Source organism: Trichomycterus rosablanca, chromosome 15 (genome assembly GCF_030014385.1).
Source record: "Trichomycterus rosablanca isolate fTriRos1 chromosome 15, fTriRos1.hap1, whole genome shotgun sequence".
Lineage (NCBI taxonomy): Eukaryota > Metazoa > Chordata > Actinopteri > Siluriformes > Trichomycteridae > Trichomycterus > Trichomycterus rosablanca.
Window position 1 is genome coordinate 25413377 of NC_086002.1, and position 21417 is coordinate 25434793.

The following is a 21417-nucleotide window of genomic DNA, read 5'->3' on the forward strand; positions in this document are numbered from 1 at the left end:
TTGGGCTTAAATTGAGCTCAACAGATATCATCTGTGCTGCCTAGGAACACAAGGTGCACCTGGAGCTGAGGAACCACACCTGGATTCCTTCAGATCAGGTATGAGTGCCAATGAGTGCCAGCCTGAGTGTGAGTGCCAGCCGGAGAACCTGCAAACGGTGACAAAAACCCGTCAGAAATGGGAGTCGGTGCTGCAGGACTCAGAGATCAAAGGTTAAAGTTACACACACACAGTGGCGGCTCAAACACATGAATTACCAAATTAGAAAAGGCATCATTGTGAATACGGTTGTTTTATTACCATTATTACAATAACCAGTCTTATGGTTAACATTCAATATTCTGCTCATTCCTTATGCCTTCATCCAGCGTGTTTACATTCTACCAATGTACAGCCATACTGTAGATTACACTACAATCAGTTAATACGATCTCTGTGTAAAATACAGACTGTACACCATGCAACACCAACGCCACTAAATCCTCCTAACAATTTTTTATATTACATAAAAATATACATACATAAAAGAAAACACACACATAAACACACAGATTTAGTTCGTGTTTTCACATTTTGTTGGAAGATGGATGAAACGCTCCACTAACCGTCTATTGGTTCTCCATAACATTATAATTACAGTTACTACTACTACCATCACCAATAATACTATTATTACAACAACTATAATAGAAATAAAATCATTATTATGAGTAATTATGATTATTTACACTTAATATTTTACAGTGTGTGTTCCTAATTACCCTGTGTTGAGTACCTAGAATAGTATTTTATTATTGATATATTATTCTGAATAATAATTACTGATTATTAATCTTCTTCTTTTTTGCATTAGTAGCGTAATATTTTAACCACTACTGCAATTTACCGCTCACTCTTCTTTACCGTCATGTTTTTGTTCTGTTACTCTACTACTCATAACGACTATATTACTCTTACTAACTCAATGCTTTATGGAACCCCATAAACATAAACCACTATAAACATTATTAATCATGTGTTATAAGACACCATCTGCCAATGTTTAATCAGCTGTACTTATGTAACCTTGTTTATAATTGTTGTAAGAACATGTAAAGTACATTTCTACACACAAAAACAACCAGTTTTTCCTAATATTTATAACTGAAAAATATAACTAAATTATAACTCGGAACATGCACAAACAATGGAATGATAAAAAAATTATGTTATGAAAAATGCCCATTTCAGTGGAAGTATGTAAGTGGCTCTTAAAAGAGCCTTTGGGGATAACTGGATGGAGTGGGTTCGTTTAAGCACGCTCTCCGCGAATACGGCGGGCCAGCTGGATGTCCTTAGGCATGATGGTCACCCTCTTGGCATGGATGGCGCACAGGTTGGTGTCCTCGAACAGACCGACCAGGTAAGCCTCACTGGCCTCCTGCAGAGCCATGACGGCAGAACTCTGGAAGCGCAGATCGGTCTTAAAGTCCTGAGCGATCTCTCTAACCAGGCGCTGGAAGGGCAGCTTGCGGATGAGCAGCTCAGTGGACTTCTGATAACGGCGGATTTCACGCAGAGCCACGGTACCTGGCCTGTAACGGTGAGGTTTCTTCACACCGCCAGTAGCCGGGGCGCTCTTGCGGGCAGCCTTAGTGGCGAGCTGCTTCCTCGGCGCTTTACCACCGGTGGATTTACGAGCGGTCTGCTTGGTTCTTGCCATCGCGTCTGGAACTCTACACTTCACCAACTGTAGGACAGAATATGTTAGCCCGCCCAACACGCTCTATTTAAGCATTAGAGCCGCTCCGCGCTCATTGGGCGTCTTGATTACGCTCTTTTCTCATTGGACGATCGTGCTTACGTCATATGTCGCTGATTGGTCGGCGTTCTGCCACTGCCTCGTTTAAAAAAAACAGTATTTCCTCTATGCTGTTGGCGGGATTTATAATACTTTTCTTGGTTTCTTTGTGCTTTTAGAACACAGCTTACAATCGCATTTAAAGTATATACCTTTTAAAAAAATATATTATTGATTATTTCGTTCATTTTCCTTATTATTATTAGCATTATTCTTATTTTTGTTCCATGTGCATTACACAAACACGTTTGTTTCACCACTTTTAATCGTCTATATTGTTGGTTTTGCTACTGCAAGTGATCTATAACTTGGCTAATGTATACATATATAGTGATATACGTAAAGATAGATAAATGGGGAAAAAATAAGTCATACATATCGATTTGTTAATTTTACCATGTAATAAATCATGTGGTTTATGCCGTGTGAGTCTATGAAACGATATTACATTTGTTTACACATTATCTGGGGAATTGCACTTTTTCTGTGGAAATGGGTGGCTCTTAAAAGAGCCTTTTGGTTAGAACAGGAGAACGACTTTACTTGGCCTTGGCTGCTTTCTCGGTCTTCTTGGGCAACAGAACAGCCTGGATGTTAGGCAGCACACCGCCCTGAGCGATGGTTACACCTCCAAGCAGTCTGTTCAGCTCCTCGTCGTTACGCACGGCCAACTGCAGATGACGAGGGATGATACGAGACTTCTTGTTATCTCTGGCGGCGTTACCAGCCAACTCGAGGATCTCAGCGGTCAGATACTCCAGCACAGCAGCCAAGTAGACAGGAGCACCAGCTCCCACACGGTGGGCGTAATTACCCTTACGTAGCAGTCTGTGAACACGGCCCACGGGGAACTGAAGTCCGGCACGGGATGAACGAGTCTTGGCCTTAGCTCTAGTCTTACCACCGGTTTTCCCTCGGCCACTCATTTTGATAATCAGATGCGTTCGTCGAACAAAACTGAAGTAAACTAGAAGAGAGCTGGAAACGGTATGATATAGGCAAACTGGCTCTCTCCTATTGGCTTAGAGCGAAGGCACAGCTGAGCCAATCATAAACGCGCCGTCATGTCTCAGGGAAACACATACACGCCCCCTCACATACTGCCCCCCCCTCCTCCCCTCTCTTCTCCTCCGTTCTCCCGCCCGTGTAATGTATGATACAGAAAAGCTTCTCTTAAGCATCAATTACTTTATATTATGTTACAATAACATTTACACTAACAATTACATTATGTAAGGTGCTCATATACGTGAGTGCACATACATACACACATTTATACGGACAGTTTTATGGGGATGTGTAACAAAATTATTACACATAAAACGGGACCAGTTATACTTAGTGTTTTTAACTCCTTGCTTATTACACTCTCCAGAAAATATGGATGCATGTATGAATAGTTGTATGTTCGCATGCATGCTTATATGTATGTATGTGTTTAGGAAACGCGACTCTTTATGGGAGGATATAGGTGGCTCTTAAAAGAGCCGTTTTAAGAAAACGAAGGTAATAAAACAGGAACAAGTTTACTTCTTCTTGGGTGCAGCTTTTTTGGCCTTGGCCGCTTTGGGCTTAGCGGTCTTGGGTTTGGCTGCCTTGGCTTTTTTAGGACTCTTGGCTGCCTTCTTGGGGGTCGCCGGCTTCTTAGGGCTCTTGGTGGTTTTCTTAGCGGCAGCAGCGGGTTTCTTGGCCTTCTTGGGGGACTTCTTAGCGGCAGCAGCGGGTTTCTTGACCTTCTTGGGGGACTTCTTAGCTGCGGGCTTCATGGCTGTTACCTTCTTGGGCTTCTTTGCAGCGGCGGGTTTCTTTGCGGCCTTTTTCACTTTAGGAGCGGCGGCTGTTTTGGCCGCGGGCTTCTTCGCCTCGGTCTGCTTCTTGTTGAGCTTGAAAGATCCTGAGGCGCCGGTGCCCTTGGTCTGCACCAGGGTGCCCTTGGTCACCAGGCTTTTGACGGCGAGTTTGACGCGGGAGTTGTTCTTCTCCACGTCGTATCCACCTGCAGACAGAGCTTTCTTCAGGGCGGCCAGGGACACGCCGCTCCTCTCCTTGGAAGCGGAAACAGCTTTGACGATCAGCTCGCCGACGCTGGGACCCGCTTTCTTGGGTTTGGCCGCGGTCTTCTTTTTAGGAGCCTTGGCGGGGGCCGAGCTGGCCGGTGCTGGAGCTTCTTCTACCATCGTTGTTGGAGCTGAAACGGCGCTAAGAAAGAGCGAGTGAAGCGCTGTGCTCTGTTGTACAGAGATTCCTCCCTCTTACGAGAGGGGGCGGGGCTTTATAGCACACATGAGAACTGTGTAGACTCAACTCGGCCAGCGCAGCGTCTGTGTGCTTCCGTGACACATGCGCACTTGTGTTTTCTCATGGCAAATAATGATTAAAATACAAGTCCTGATATAAAATACGAGGTAATAAAGTGCACGTCGGCCGAACATAAGCTCTCTCGTTCATGTAAAAGCCCGCAAAGGGAACCTAACGATGCTCTGTTTCCTTGTGTTCTGCTAAAACAGCACACCGCTCCTGATGCGTAAAGCGACGCAGCGCACATTTCACATCTTATTACACGTAAAAATATGCTGAGGAAACCCGATCTTCTTGTAGACACAGACTGAAAAGAGCAAACCAGACCTTGGTGTTTTCCACATGTATTTATAAGCGGATGTGAGCTTCATTTTCTACTAGAAATATAGACTGTTTAGTGCGAAGTAAAACACAAATTATTAAACAAGTCACCTGAAAACTACAGTTACAGCATACAAGCTAAAATGTTTCCTTTACCAGAATAAAGTAAATCGGATGATGAATTTTGGAAGAGTTGTGCTTTACCCTAAATATATCCACCACTACCAGCTTTAATGCTAATAACAATAAGCAATGTTGCTAACGATTCGATTTAGAGAACCGATTATTCCGAACCGATTCTGCACTTCCGAACCGACTGCATTAGGGCCTCTTAAGCACTAATGAATCAATCGATTCAGTTTTTCGATTCGTTTAAACGGATGATTTAAACGAACCGATTCAGTAAAACGAACTGAGCTAAACTAAGCTAAAAAAATGTTAAAATGATTAAAATTCGCTTCTCATAATGAGATTTAACTTAAATAATGATACTACATAATCACATAGTCCCAATAGATCAGTTAAGTAAGTTACCTTGAGAACACTGAAAACACAGAGGGTTGCTATGGTAACCTTATCCACGGTCATTCTGTTGTGGCGCCATTTTGACTAAACTAAAAGTCCAATTTACGGTTAGCCAGTTAGCTAACGATAAATAATACCAATAAAAAGAAAGACTAGTCATGTTTAACAGAAGATTTATTACTGAATAGGAACAGAAAATCTAACTTAGGTTTATATTAATGTAATTCAGTGCCTCCTTTTTTACTTAACTACGTCTATTGTAAGTTAAAACAGGTCACAGGGTTAAAACCTACTTTTTAAAGCTTTGCTTGACTTCATAAAACACACAACAAAACACTGATAAACATGAACTAAATAAAGATTAATAAAACATACTCAATACTAGACTATTCTGAAACCCCACTGCTTTTGCAACTTACCAATAAGGATGAGTCCTGCTCCTTTCCTTGCATGGTCCAAAAAGAGGGAATCAACCATGAAACACAGATATACTTGATAGGAGAAATGTGACTGGTTAACACATATTTTTATTTATTAATTTATTTTTAATCTTCCATGGGAAAAAAAAAATCTATGTTTCTAGTCAGAAATGCCATTATTTTGTCCAACAAATGTAATTAAAATTGAATAAATATATATTTTTAAACAGTGTATTTTATCACAGTTCTACACATAAATGTGTAGACTAACTATTGGAGTTACTTTACGTGTCTGTGTAAAAAGTGGCCAAAAATGACACAAAACATGTTACAGACCGCAGGACACAGTAGTTGTGTAGAAAAAATGACACATTACTTATTAGAGTGTAGTTTTACTGTCTCTTATATAATCAGTGAGATAAAAGCACCAAAGCTTTGAATCAGTCCCACACATTCCTGCTGGTTTAATACAAGCTCCGATACACTGAGTCCAGTGTTACAAAAGTGAAACAAGCTTCAAAGTCTCGGTATCAAATGTTCCATCCCTAATAAACAATGTTTTGTCCATTTTGTGTTAATTATTTCAGCCAGTTGGCAGCTTTTATTTTTCTTGTTGAATTCCTTAGATGTTTAGAGAAGCGGACAGTAGATAGAGATGAACAGGCCATGTCTAAATGTCTGCACAAACAATCTAAGGACTTCAAGACTACAAGAAAAACAAAAGCAGGTGAACTGGATAAAATGATTTCCACAAAATAGACAAAACATTGTTTAGCGTTACCATCACAAACTCCGTTCACTTTACCCCCGAGAAACAGTTTGATTGGCAGCAGGTAAGCAACAAGCACTTCCTGTGTATTGTACCTACCATTTTCTTCAGATCGGCTGTTTGTAAATGTGTCTCGGCATTGGTAAAAGTGTTTCAGCTCTTGTAAATTTGTTTTTGTTTTTTTGTAATTTTATTTTCTAAAATGTTAATTTGTTTTGCACTTCTCGGCCACCGTACAAGGTACTAAACTAATCAAAATACAATGTTTTTCCTGCCTCTCTCTCTACTGTTACCAGGAGAAAACAAAAAACAAACAACAAAAAAGGGCTTTACCCCCTACTCTGCTTTTAAGTTTGATTAAAATATTACATAACTAAGTTAAACTTTTAACTACCAGAGAAGATACACAACACGACATAAAAAACTTTGGCGGTTTGTCTGGTTGGTGGAGCAGGAGGGGAAGAGATGACTCCCGCTCAGCCAAAACAAAGTACATGCTCGGAGTTTCTCAGGAATGGAGTTCCAGAGTTTGGGACCAGATATACTAAAAGCCCTGTCACATAGAACAAAGCCTGAAAGGGGGGACAACAAGTACGTTTTTATCTGATGACCGAAGTAAACGAGTAGGTGAGTATGGATGAAGTAAATCAGTGAGATATGTAGGTGCTTGGCCATGCAAGGCTTTAAAAACCAACAAAAGAACCTTATATTGAATGTGGTATTGGATGGGTAGCCAGTGGAGCTGTTTAAGTGAAGGAGTTATGTGGTCACGTGATCTTGTATGTGTTAGGACCCTCGCGGCTGAATTTTGTACATGCTGTAGCCTCTTCAGCCCGGAGACAAGGAGCCCATAAAGAACAGTATTACAATAGTCCATTACAAGAGTTTCAGTTGAAGAGAATGAAATAAAGAAGCGCAGTCTAGAGATGTTCTTAAGGTGAAAATATCCAGTTTTAGCAACATTTTTTATGTGAAATTTAAAAGAAAGAGTGGAGTCTAGAATGACAGCAAGATTGCGGACCTGAGACAGGGAAGAATTGGTAAAATCTGGGAATTTTAACATATCATATTACTTTTTACAATTCTCCAAAGGTTCCACCAGAGGGAAGCAACACAATTTTTTTTTTTTTACCACGGTCAAAAGAAATCTGGTGGTCACAAATAAACATAAGGCCAAAATTACAGTGGTCTGTCTACCTGCATATGCTCATAACATAGCCGTTAAGCTGTATTTAATTAACCAGAGCTTTCATACGTATATGATTTAAGTATACACTCCATCTTTATCCTGACATTCTTTTCTTTGTTTTTTATTTCTGGTGGTCTCCTGCTGTTTTTAACTGGAAGCCTCGCCCTCAGTCACTCCACCCTATCACTCATTGGTTGCAGTGTAGAACAGGCTGCAACCAATCAGAAGCCACTTGTACTGCAAAAAGACAGAAAGAGAGAACAACCAAACACAAATATATGAAAACAGAAAAAAAAACGTGTCCCTCAGGCACGTAACAATATCATATCAGTATTTTTTTATTTTTCAATTCTCCAAAAGTGCCACAAGAGGGCGACATTACAAGATTTTTTTACCAGCTAGGTCACATGATCTCATTTTACCATAATATTATATAATAAAAAATTATATTAGTTTTTATAACAAATATCCAAAACTGATACAAGAGGGCGACATCTAAATTTTTTTTTGACTGACCACAAATAATCACAAGGCTAACATTACAGTGGTCTGTCTACCTGCATGTGCTCAAAACATAACCTTGTAGCTGTATTTACTTAACCAGTGCTTTAGAAGTATACTCTATCTTTGTCTTGACATTCTTTTCTTTCTTTTTTTTATTTGTGGCGGTCGTCTGCTGCTTTTTTACTAAAAGTCCCGCCCCCTGTCACTCCATCATAGCTCTCATTGAATGCAGTGGAGAAAACGCTGCAACCAATCAGCAGCCACTTGTACTGCAAAAATACAGAAAGACAGAAAGAGAGAACAACCAAACACAAATACTGTACATGAAAACAGACAAAAAAACCCTCAGGCATGTAACAATATTATCTCACAATTTGTTTTTTACAGTTCTCCAAAAGTGCCACAACAGGGCGACATTAAAAAGATTTGTTTTACCATGGTCACAAGAACTCATATTACCACATCATATTACTTTTTTGCAATTTTTTAAAAGTGCCACAACAGGGCGACATTAAAATGTTTTTTTTTTTTTTTACCCGTTCAGTCACATGAACTTATTTTACCATATCATGTTAATTTTTTTTTACAGTTTTCCAAAACTGCCACAAAGCAGCGACATTACAAGGATATTTTTACTATGGTTAAAAGACCTCATATTACCACATAATATTATATTATATTATATAATATAAATTATAACAACTTTTTTTGCAATTCTTCAAAAGTGCCACAAGAGGGTGACATTACAAGATTTTTTTTTCCATGGTCACATGATCTAAGTTTAAATATCATGTTAATTTGTTTTACAGTTTTTTAAAACACTGCCACAAAAGGGCGACATTACAATGATTTTTTGCTTTACCATGGTCAACAGACCTCAAATTACCATATCATATTAGCTTTTATAACAATTCTTTAAAAGTGCCACAAGAGGGCGACATTTCTTTCTTTTTCTTTTTTTTTTTTTTACCATGGTCACAAGAAAACTGGCCACAAATAATCACAAGGCTAAAATTACAGTGGTCTGTCTTCCTGCATGTACTCATAACATAACCTTGTAGCTGTATTTACTTAACCAGTGCTTTAAAAGTATAGACTCTATCTTTGTATTGACATCATTTTCTTTTTTTATTCGTGGCGGTCTCTTGCTGTTTTTTTTACTGGAAGCCCCGCCCCCAGTTACTCCACCATTTCTCTAATTGGATGCAGTGAAGAACAGGCTTAAACCAATAAGCAACCACTTGTACTGCTTATCCCCGGTCAGTCCATCATATCTCTGATTGGTTGCAGTGGAAAACAGGCTGCAACTAATCAGCAGCCACTTGTACTGCAAAAATACAGGAAGACAGAAACAGAGAACAACCAAACACAAAGACATGAAAACAAAAAAAACACGTGTCCCTCAGGCATGTAACAATATGAAATCACTATATTTTTTTTAATTCCCCAAAAGTTCCACAACAGGGCGACATTACAAAGATTTTTTTACCATGGTCACAAGATCTCATATTACCACATAATATTACTTTTTTGCAAATCTCCAAAAGTGCCACAAGAGGGCGACATTACAAGATTTTTTTATAACCAACTTGGTCATATGAACTCATTTTACCATATCATGTTAATTTTTCCAAAACTGTCTCCTGCTGTTTTTTTACTGGAAGCCTTGCACTCAGTCACTTCACCCTATCGCTCATTGGTTGCAGTGGAGAACAGGCTGCAACCAATAAGAAGCCACTTGTACTGCTGATGCTTAGTCATTCCACCATGCCTCTCATTGGATGCAGTGGAGAAAACGCTGCAACCAAAACAAACAACAACCAAACACAAATACATAAAAGAAAAAAAAACGTGTCCCTCAGGCATGTAACAATATCTTATCACTATTTTTTTATTTTGCAATTCTCCAAAAGCGCCACAAGAGGGCGACATTACAATATTTTTTAACAGCATGGTCACATGATCTCATTTCACTATAATATTATATAATAATGTATAATGTTAGTTTTTATAACAAATCTCCAAAAGTGATACAAGAGAGCGACATTTAAAAAAAATTTTTAACCATAGTCACATGAAAACTGGTGTCCACAAATAATCACAAGGCTAAAATTACAGTGGTCTGTCTACCTGCATGTGCTCATAACATCAGCAGACACTTGTACTGCAAAAAGACAGAAAGAGAGAACAACCAAACACTAATACATGCACGTAACAATATCATATCACTATTTATTTTTTTTATTCTCCAATGGTGCCACAACAGGGCGACAAAGATTTATTTAACATGATCACAAGATCCCATATTACCACATCATATTACTTTTTTTGCAATTCTCCAAAAGTGCCACAACAGGGCGACAAAGATTTATTTAACATGATCACAAGATCCCATATTACCACATCATATTACTTTTTTTGCAATTCTCCAAAACTGCCACAAGACAGCGACATTACAAGGATCTTTTTTTACCATGGTCAAAAGACCTCATATTACCACATCATATTACTTTTTTTGCAATGCTCAAAAAGTGCCACAAGAAGGCGACATTACAATTTCTTTTTTACCACGGTCACAAAAAAAAATGGCCACAAATAATCAATTAATAAAAGTAAACACTCTAGCTTTGCCTTTACATTTTCAGCATTTAGCAGACGCTTTTATCCAAAGCAACTTATATTTTGCAGTCTAAGCAATTGAGGGTTAAAGGCCTTGCTCAAGGGCCCAACGGTGGCAGCCTGGCAGTGATGAGGTTTGAACAATCAACCTTCTGCTTACTAGTCCAGTAGCTTAACTGCTAGGCTACAACTGCCCTTGACATTCTTTCCTTTTGTGTTTATACTGAAAGTCCCATCAGTCACTCCACCATGTCTCTAATTGGTTGCAGTAGTGAACAGGCTCGTAACAATATCATATCACTATTTTTTTTTTTACAATTCTTCAAAAGTGCCACAACAAGGCGACATTACAAAGATTTTTGTTTATTATGGTCACAAGATCTCATATTAACACATCATATTACTTTTTTGCAAATCTCCAAAAGTGCCACGAGAGGGCGACATTACAAGATTTTTTTATTTATTTTTTATCAACTTGGTCACATGAACTCATTTCACCATATCATGTTAATTTTTCAATGTGCAATTCCAAAACTGCCACAATAGGGCGACATTACAAAAATCTTTTTTTACCATGTTCACAAAACCTCATTTTACCATATTATATTAGTTTTTGTAACAATTCTCCAAAAATGCAACAAGAGGGCGACATCTCAATTGTTGTTTTTACCACAGTCACAAGAAATCTGGTGGCCACAAATAAACACAAGGCCAAAATAACAGTGGTCTGTCTACCTGCATGTGCTCATAACATACGTTGTAGCTGTATTTACTTAACCAGAGCTTTCAAAGTATACAGGTCGCCTGCTGCTTTTATATTGAAAGTCTCGTCCCCAGTAACTCCACCATGTCTTTAATTGTTTGCAGTAGTGAACAGGCTCGTAACAATATCATATCACTATTTTTTTTTTTTTTTTTGCAATTCTTCAAAAGTGCCACAACAGGGCGACATTACAAAGATTTTTGTTTACCAACATGGTCACATGATCTCATTTTACCACATCATATTACTTTTTAAAACAATTTTCCAAAAGTGCCAAAGAAGGGCGACATTTCAATTTCTTTGTACCATGGTCACAACAAAACTGGCCACAAATAATCAATTAATCAAATAATAAAAGTATACACTCTTGCTTTGTCTTTAAATTTTCATTTTCAGCATTCAGCAGATGCTTTTATCCAAAGCGACTTACATTTTGCAGTCTAAGCAATTGAGGGTTAAGGGCCTTGCTCAAGAGCCCAACGGTGGCAGCCTGGCAATGATGAGGTTTGAACCATCAACTGGTGCTTACTAGTCCAGTATCTTAACCGTTAAGCTACAACTGCCCTTGAGATTCTTTTCCTTTTTTTTTTTTTCATATTGAAAGTCCCGCCACCAGTCACTCCACCATGTCTCTAAATGGTTGCAGTAGAGAACAGGCTCGTAACAATATTATATCACTATTTTTTTTTGCAATTTTTCAAAAGTGCCTTAAGAGGGCGACATTAAAATATTTTTTTTACCAATTCAGTCACATGAACTCATTTTACCATGTCATGGTAATTTTTTTTTACAGATTTCCAAAACTGCCACAAGACGACGACGACATTACAAGGATCTTTTTTTTTTCACAAAACCTCATATTACCACATCATATTACTTTATTGCAATTCTCCAAAAGTGCCACAAGAGGGCGATATCTCAATTTTTCTTTTAACCACAGTCACAAGAAAACAGGCCACAAATAATCACAAGGCTAAAATTACAGTGGTCTGTCTACCTGCATGTGCTCATAACATAACCTTGTAGCTGTATTTACTCAACCAGTGCTTTAAAAGTATACACTCTGTCTTTGTCTTGTCTTTGTCTTTGGCTTAATTTATTTGCGTTGTGACTTTTTTTATTTGCGTTGTGACTAGTTTTATTTGTGTTGTGGCTTAATTTATTTGCATTGTGATTTTTTTAATTCGTGTTGTGGCTTAATTTATTTGCGTTGTGACTTTTTATTTGCGTTGTGACTTGTTTTATTTGTGTTGTGGCTTATATCTATCTATCTATCATCTATATTTTTAGCAATTCTCCAAAAGTGCCACAAGAGGGCGACATTACAAGATTTTTTTTTGTACCATGCTCACAAGAAAACTGGTGGCCACAAATAAACACAAAGCCAAAATTACAGTGGTCTGTCTACCTGCATGTGCTCTTAACATAGCCTGTAGCTGTATTTACTTAACCAGTGCTTTAAAGGTATACATTGTAATTGGTTGCAGTAGAGAACAGGCTGCAACCAATCAGCAGCCACTTGTACTGCTTATGTTTAGTCACTTCACCATCGGCCTTTCCCAAATCGTTCCCTCCTCACTAACACTCCACTACAGAGTCACACTCCATATGAAGTCACACTGTGCTGTGAAGGGAGCTTCCAATTAAGGAAAGGGTCTAAATTCAGGAGTGAAATCTGGGACGCCCTCTTTGCTTTCGAGTGGAATAAGGAAGCTGTCGTCACCATGGCTACAGATAGATGCTTTTCTCGCCTTGCCATCATGTCTTGCGCTCCGTTATCATTTCAGCATCTCCAAGCGGAAATACGAGCTTAGGAGACGCAAGAACCTGCTACTTTATAACTAGTATAAATGTATAGTTATGTTTTAATTCTCCAAAAAATGGTGTTACAGTTTTTCTCAATTGCTTTGGTGCATTTCTCTGATCAGAATTAAAATTCTCATAACTGTTAGTTCAGCCTCCACAAGATTTAGTCATTTGTGCACATCATAGTAGCAGTTTCTCATTCCTTCCAACAAATTACAAATGCTTTTGGACATGCATCAATTGCTTCCATACAATTCTCTGCAGTACTGTGTATGTTGTATGTTCCAATTCAGTTCCAATATGTACTGCAATATTGTTTACAGTTGTGCACAGCTCTACCCAAAGGGTGTTTCTTATGTTTGTTGTAAATAAGTTTGTACTTTGCTATAGCACAATGCTGTGAACAAATTAGAATTGCAAAGAGCATATGCAGTAAAAATGTGAAACATACATATTGAGTGTCTTGTACTCATTTACCTCACTAAATACAGTAATGTGCAACTTAACTGTAGATTTCAGATGGGTGTGCTAATAGTGTATAGTGCTGTCTTGAGCATTTTCAGGTAGTCACCATGATCTGACTTTTTTGCACTGGAAAACACAGAGTGAACTGTCATAATGAAAACATGACAAAGCCATTTGACTATCTTGTTCATAAACAATGGAGTCAGGACTTTTTTTTGATGACACTGACACTTTCATTGACATGAATACTTGCTTTTGAGGAATGAACTTTTCATTTTGAGCAAGTGACACGCTTTTGCAAGTTATCAACTAGGTTTTGCAGTTTGTACTAATTGTTTTGAGAAATGCACTTACTGTTGTGCAAATGTTAATAGTGATGTGAGAAATGCACCAAAGCCACTGAGAAATTTTTTTTAAATATGATAATAATGTTAGTGATGGTATTGTTGGGGTAAAATAATTTTGCCATTCATGAAGTTTAAGTTCACCGATCACATATTTCATTACTTTCTTTAAAAAGACTGAAGAAGACTAAATTTTCCCTAACACCTTATGAGGATAGTTTAATATAATATTTTACATTTGTAAGCTGTTTCCTCCATTCACCTTTCCTAGCTGCACTTCTGTGGAGTGTGGTGGTTGATTGTGCTCTTGTGTTCACTCGCTGTTGAAGGGTTTTACAGTTCACTTCCCCTCCGTCCTAATTACTTTGGAACAGCCCTTAATGTGGCGAGCACTCCACGTGAACGCGCAAACGGAGGTGGAGTGGAGAGACGGAGTGAGTAGGGAGCGGATTGGGATTGGGAGCATATCTGACATTGGTTGCAGTGGAGAACAGGCTGCAACCAATCAGCAGCCACTTGTACTGCAAAATGACAGAAAGAGAGAACAACCAAACACGACATTACAAGAATTTTTTACCAACATGGTCACATGTTTTCATTTTACCATTTCATGTTTGTTTTTTTTACAATTCTCCAAAAGTCTTCTAAGAGGGCGACATTAGAAATATTTTTTTCTATTATGGTCACAAGACATATACTATATTGCCTTAAGTATTCACTCACCTGCCTTCACACCTATATGAACTTGAGTGATGTATCATTCTTAATTCATAGGGTTTAAAATGATGTACCCTTAGCAGCTATAACAGCTTCAACTCTTCTAGGAAGGCTTTCCACAAGGTTTAGGAGTGTGTTTATGGGAATTTTGACCATTCTTTCAGAAGCGCATTTGTGAGGTCAGATACTGATGTTGGACGAGAAGGCCTGGCTCGCAGTCTCAGCTCTAATTCATCCCAAAGGTGTTCTATCGAGTTGAGGTCAGGACTCTGTGAAGACCAGTCGAGTTATTGCACACCAAACTCGCTCGTCCACGTCTTTATGCATTATCTCTGGTGCACAGTCATGTTGGAACAGGAAGGGACCATCACCAAACTGGGAACACAAAGTTGGGAGCATGAAATTGTCCACAATCTCTTGGTCTGCTGAAGCATTAAGATTTCCTTTCACTGGAACTAAGGGGCCGAGACCAACTCCTGAAAAACAACCCCACACCATGATCCCCCCCCCTCCACCACACTTTACACTCGGCACAATGCAGTCAGACGAGTACCGTTCTCCTGGCAACTGCCAAACCCAGACTCGTCCATCGGGTTGCCAGACAGAGAAGCGTGATTCATCACTCTAGAGAACACGTCTCCACTGCTCTAGAGTCCAGTGGCGGTGTGCTCTACACCACTGCATCCGACGTGTTGCATTATGCTTGGTGTTGTAAGGCTTGGATGCATTCCATGAAGCTCTACACACTGTTCTTGAGCTAATCTGAAGGCCACATGAAGTTTGGAGGTCTGTATTGATTGGCTCTGCAGAAAGTTGGCGACCTCTGCGCACTGTGCCTCAGCATCCGCTCTCTGTCATTTTACATGGACTAGCACTTTGTGGCTGAGTTGCTGTCATCCCCAATCGCTTCCACTTTGTTTTAATACCACCGACAGTCGATTGTGGAATATTTAGTAGCGAGGACATTTCACGACTGGACTTGTTGCACAGGTGGCATCTTATTACAGTACCATGCTGGAATTCACTGAGCTCCTGAGACCCATTCTTTCACTAATGTTTGTAGAAGCAGTCTGCATGCCTAGGTGCTTGATTTTATACACCTGTGGCCATGGAAGTGATTGGAACACCTGAATTCAATTATTTGGATGGGTGAGTTAATACGTTTGGCAATATAGTGTTTTAACATTCCAGATTACTTTTTTTTACAATTCTCCAAAAGTGCCAAAAGAGGGCAACATCACAAGATTTTTTTTACCCTTGTTAACAAGATCTCATATTGCCATATCATAACTAATTTTTAACAGTTCTTTAAAAGTGCCACAAGAAGGCAACATCACAATTTTTTCAACATGATCACAAGATCTCGTATTATATCATATTACTTTTTTTTTTTACAATTCTCCAAAAGTTCCACAAGAGGAGGTTTGCATGTTCTCCCTTTGTCTGCATGGTTTTCCTCCAGATGCTAAGTTTTTTTTCCCACAGTCCAAAGACATAAAAGTGCCACAAGAGGGCAACATCTCAAATATTTATTTTTTTTACCATGGTCACATGATCTCATATTACCATATCTGTTACATGTACATGGTTAGCCATGGTTTAAAGGTACAGTAATTGCTGGTACATAACTCAGTGAAGAGGTGTAAAAATAAGCAGAAAACCAGATTCATACCCAGCTAAATCAACTTCACTTAGCAGGTCTTTAAATGTTACAGGTTTTTACAAACAAAGTGTATTAATTAGAGAACACAAATGTACACACTGGAACTTAAAATCCAACAAAGCTCCCACTCACAAAGTGAACTGTAGACAGTGCCAAATAAAACAAATAAGAAAAACAGCTAAACTGCCTAGTCAGGCCTAAACTAACTAACAAAGAAAAAAAATACAAGGGGAAGCACCCACTTTTTACCTAATAGGCTAAACATAATAATACCTACGTGTATGAATGTATGGCTGCCTCCTTTCCTGTTCACAATGGGGAAAGTGGGTAAGGAAGAAGGAGAAAAATGAACAATCTTTACAAAACTGATGGCAAAACAAACACAAAGCCAAAATTACAGTGGTTTTTTTGTTTGTTTATTAGGATTTTAATGTCGTTTTACACTTTTGTTACATTCATGACAGGAACGATAGTTACTCATTACACAAGGTTCATCATTTCACAATGTTATATTAAACACAGTCTTGGACAATTTAGTGTCTTTAATTCTCCTCACTTGCACGTCTTCGAACTGTGGGAGGAAACCGGAGCATCCGGTGGAAACCAACACGGACACGGGGAGAACATGCAAACTCCACACAGAAAGGACCCTAACATCCCTACCTGGGAATCAAACACAGGACCTTCTTGCTATGAGACGAAAGTGCTACCCACTTAGCCACCTGACTATCTGCAAGGGCTCTTAACATAGCCTTGTAGCGGTCTATACTTAACCAGAGCTTTTAAAGTTTACAGGCAACAGTTTACAGTCTGTCTCTGTCTTGGCATCTTTGATGTGCTACATGACCACCTTCCCATTGGAAAAACTTGCCCTTGATCCAATATGGGGGCTTTCAAGATGGCAGCCATGTTCCAGACATAGCCTAAAAGCAGAGGTGGAAAGAGTACTGAAATATTGTACTCAAGTAAAAGTACTATTACTTTAATGATTTTTTACTTAAGTACGAGTAAAATTACTAGTCTAAAAATCAACTCAAGTAAAAAGTAACTCATTTAAAATGTACTCAGAGTAAACGTTACTTCGTTACTTTTTTAACAGAAGGAGGAACATTATTTTCTAACAGAAGTTGATAGATGGATGATACAGCAGATCACACACAGCTCACCAGCCATGCAGCATATCAGCAGTTCATGTGTGGATTTAACCTCTACACACCTAACACACTGCAACTGCTGTTGTCAATTCAAAACCGCATTATTTCTGTTTATCCTCAATAGAAGGGTTAGGTGGTTACTGTTGCACCTATAAAAAATATAACGGGTCTTACACCGTCATAGGAACATGATCAAAATCCAAAACAAACCAGCAGAATCTCACAATCACATTTATGCTTAAATAAATGCTCAAAAATAATAAACATAAAAAATCACAATATTTCATAATGCTTTACTATCGTAGCCAACCGTAAGCAGCAGCAGAACCGCGACCCAGATCAGTCACACAGCAACAGAAAATCATAACCACTTATCTGCTTACCTGATCTACATATCCATGTGTTGTTCCATTAGGGATATAATCCACTTTATATAAAACCATCTTGTATGTTTCCAGAATATATAAATCCATACCCAACTGTCTTATCCACCGAACTAATGAAAACTAGATTTATTCTCTCGGATTTCCCGGTAAAAAGCTTAAATGTGATTCGTTCACTAAACTGTCATTTATAGAACAACCAATGAAGAAAGAGATTGAAATTCCACCCAGAATGTGAAGCTCTGATTGCTTTATACATCTGAATCTCTTCACTAAATGAACCGATTCATGGAGTTGTTTATGCACAACATCATAATGAAACAGAGTGAGTCGTTTCTGACTAGTTAACTCAGTGATTCAGTTCGCAAGCCCGACTCTAAAGAACACAAATGCGTAAATGCTCAGCGGGCCGGATCAAACAGTTTAATGTCGAGTTTTTTTATTGTTTTCTTTTTATTTTATTTTTTTACTCAGTAACGGATGTTATTTAAAATGAAGCGAATTACAATTCTTAATACAAAACATACTTAAGTAAAAGTAAAATTACAGGTTGTAAAATCTACTTTAAAAAGTACAAGTCCACAAAAAAACTGCTCAATTACAGTAACACGAGTAAATGTAATTCGTTACTTTCCACCTCTGGAAATAAACTATAAACTTGTTTAATGATGTTAAATCTGATTGGTTCATGGCACGTATGTTTTAAAGAAGAAACAAACACAGGCACATCTACACAAGAGAGGATTTTTCTGACACCTTCTCTTCCCTGTAGTGTTTTTATGTGTTAGCAGTCCGAGGGATGCAAAGTGTAAGTTTTTTAATACATTTTAGACTGGGGTGACTCGAGATTTTGAATACTTTTAAAGTACTGTTGAGGAATTTAGAGGAACAGATCATCACAAGAAGGTAATAAAAAGGTAATTAAGAAAGAAACTTAGATAGACAGATAGATAGATAAGTATATATATATATATATATATATATATATATATATATATATATATATATATATATATATATAAAGTATAAGTATATATATATATATATATATATACAGTGGGGTCAAAAAGTATTTAGTCAGCCACTGATTGTGCAGGTTCTCCTACTTAGAAAGATGAGAGAGGTCTGTAATTTTCATCAGGTACACTTCAACTATGAGAGACAAAATGAGAAGAAAAAAAATCCAGGAAATCACATTGTAGGATTTTTAAAGAATTTATTTGTAAATTATGGTGGAAAATAAGTATTTGGTCAATAATAAACAAGCAAGATTTTTTGGCTCTCACAGACCTGTAACTTCTTCTTTAAGAAGCTCTTCTGTCCTCCACTCATTACCTGTATTAATGGCACCTGTTTGACCTCGTTATCTGTATAAAAGACACCTGTCCACAGCCTCAAACAGTCAGACTCCAAACTCAACCATGGCCAAGACCAAAGAGCTGTCGAAGGACACCAGGAAGAAAATTGTAGACCTGCACCAGGCTGGGAAGAGTGAATCTACAATAGGCAAGCAGGTTGGTGTGAATAAATCAACTGTGGGAGCAATTGTAAGAAAATGGAAGACATACAAGACCGTTGATAATCTCCCTTTGGGTCAAGATCTCATCCCGTGGGGTCAAAATGATCATGAGAACGGTGAGCAAAATATCCCAGAACTACACGGAGGGACCTGATGAATGACCTGCAGAGAGCTGGGGCCAAAGTAACAAAGGCTACCATCAGTAACACACTACGCCGAGAGGGACTCAAATCCTGCAGTGCCAGGCGTGTCCCCCTGCTTAAGCCAGTATGTGTCCAGGCCCGTCTGAAGTTTGCCAGAGAGCATATGGATGATCCAGAAGAGGATTGGGAGAATATCATGTGGTCAGATGAAACCAAAATTGAATTTTTTGGTAAAAACTCAACTCGTCGTGTTTGGAGGAAGAAGAATGCTGAGTAAACACCTGTGAAGCATGGGGGTGGAAACATCATGCTTTGGGGCTGTTTTTCTGCAAAGGGGACAGGACGACTGATCCGTGTTAAGGGAAGAATGAACGGGGCCATGTATCGTGAGATTTTAAGCCAAAACCTCCTTCCATCAGTGAGAGCATTGAAGATGGAACGTGGCTGGGTCTTCTAGCATGACAATGATCCCAAACACACCGCTCGGGCAACGAAGGAGTGGCTCCGTAAAAAGCATTTCAAGGTTCTGGAGTGGCCTAGCCAGTCTCCAGACCTCAACCCCAGAGAAAATTTGTGGAGTCCGTGTTACCCAGCAACAGCCCCAAACATCACTGCTCTAGAGGAGATCTGCATGGAGGAATGGGCCAAAATACCAGCTACAGTGTGTGCAAACCTGGTGAAGACTTACAGGAAACGTTTGACCGCTGTCATTGCCAACAAAGGTTATGTTACAAAGTATTGAGTTGAACTTTTGTTATTGACCAAATACTTATTTTCCACCATAATTTACAAATAAATTCTTTAAAAATCCTACAATGTGATTTCCTGGATTTTTTTTTATTTTGTCTCTCATAGTTGAAGTGTACCTATGATGAAAATTACAGACCTCTCTCATCTTTCTAAGTAGGAGAACTTACACAATCAGTGGCTGACTAAATACTTTATGGCCCCACTGTATATATATTACACATTCCTAAACACAATTTTACCCTCATGTTTTATTCACCCTATACACCTCCTCCTACACTGCTGCAGGTGTTTTAGATGTATTTTTTTATCCTAACGTGTCTCTAATGCTACTTTCACAAGCACTGACAGGTTTCTAAAGCTATTTGTTTAATTAATTTCAACTAATTCGCTTTCCCCTGATTTCTGTGGTCATTTAGTTTCTTGTTCTGAATGATTTTCATTCTGATTCGTTGTTCTTTTGCGTGCAGCTCCGAACGATAGGACAGATTCGTGGGTTTTTTGCGTGGGGGTAAAAAAGTGGTTGTCCAGAGCTATTTTTGGATAGGCAGCGTTCACATAAAAAGCTTGTTGATACAAACGTTAAAGAGACCGGTGTTTTAGATCAGCTTCAGCACTGGACACATAATTAGCCGTTTGCACTATTTCTTAGGCTAAATTGACCGTTTCATGATTGAGCTATGCCAAACCTGTAATGAACATGCTTATCAGGTGGATTTTTACAGTGGTTCTTTTTCTTTTTTTGTAGATCAATTTGAAATGATCATTTTTTTTCTTCTGTTTTGGTTGAACCAAGTGTCTTTTTGCTTTTTTTGAGGCAAATGTCTGCGTGGTGGTTTTGATGTTGCAGAATAGCGGGTTTGTGTTCGGTGAGGTTTGTGCTGGTGTGATGAGTAGACGAGTGGAGTCACCGTGAGTTTGAACGGTGTGTGATTGCTTTTTTGATGTTCGTGTTTAATAAAAAATAAATCAAATGTTTCTTTTTTTCATTGCTTCATATTCATTTTGAAATATCCCCTAATCATTTCTTTTTTGAAAACTGTTAAAGTGTACTCCTTTGGCAGGAGGTTGAAGTAAAGATGTGTGATGAAAAGCTTACAGCACCTGGTATTCCCAGGCGGTCTCCCATCCAAGTACTAACCAGGCCCGACCCTGCTTAGCTTCCGAGATCAGACGAGATCGGGCGTTCTCAGGGTGGTGTGGCCGTAAGCGAAAGATACTGCAAATAG

General features: G+C 38.7%; 3 protein-coding genes, 1 non-coding gene and 1 pseudogene across 4 annotated transcripts; 1 reads left to right on the forward strand and 4 right to left on the reverse strand.

Moving 5' to 3' along the window:
• LOC134328774 (uncharacterized) overlaps positions 1-21417 on the forward strand; it is an 81414-nt pseudogene that overhangs the window by 33882 nt on the left and 26115 nt on the right.
• Positions 1277-1708, reverse strand: LOC134328939 (histone H3). The gene has a single exon (XM_063010181.1). The coding sequence runs from the start codon at positions 1700-1702 to the stop codon at positions 1292-1294; it is 411 nt and encodes a 136-aa protein (XP_062866251.1). The 5' UTR covers positions 1703-1708; the 3' UTR covers positions 1277-1291.
• LOC134328996 (histone H2A-like) lies at positions 2380-2766 on the reverse strand. Its single transcript, XM_063010235.1, has one exon. The coding sequence runs from the start codon at positions 2764-2766 to the stop codon at positions 2380-2382; it is 387 nt and encodes a 128-aa protein (XP_062866305.1).
• On the reverse strand, positions 3367-4017 carry LOC134328815 (histone H1-like). Its single transcript, XM_063010043.1, has one exon. The coding sequence runs from the start codon at positions 4015-4017 to the stop codon at positions 3367-3369; it is 651 nt and encodes a 216-aa protein (XP_062866113.1).
• On the reverse strand, positions 21281-21399 carry LOC134329675 (5S ribosomal RNA). Its single transcript, XR_010014901.1, has one exon. It is a non-coding gene; the product is annotated as a 5S ribosomal RNA (ribosomal RNA).

What these genes read in the sequence shown, in the direction of transcription:
- LOC134328815 (XM_063010043.1), bottom strand. Translation starts at nt 4,017, where the DNA reads ATGGTAGAAGAAGCTCCAGCACCGGCCAGCTCGGCCCCCGCCAAGGCT.
- LOC134328939 (XM_063010181.1), bottom strand. Translation starts at nt 1,702, where the DNA reads ATGGCAAGAACCAAGCAGACCGCTCGTAAATCCACCGGTGGTAAAGCG.
- LOC134328996 (XM_063010235.1), bottom strand. Translation starts at nt 2,766, where the DNA reads ATGAGTGGCCGAGGGAAAACCGGTGGTAAGACTAGAGCTAAGGCCAAG.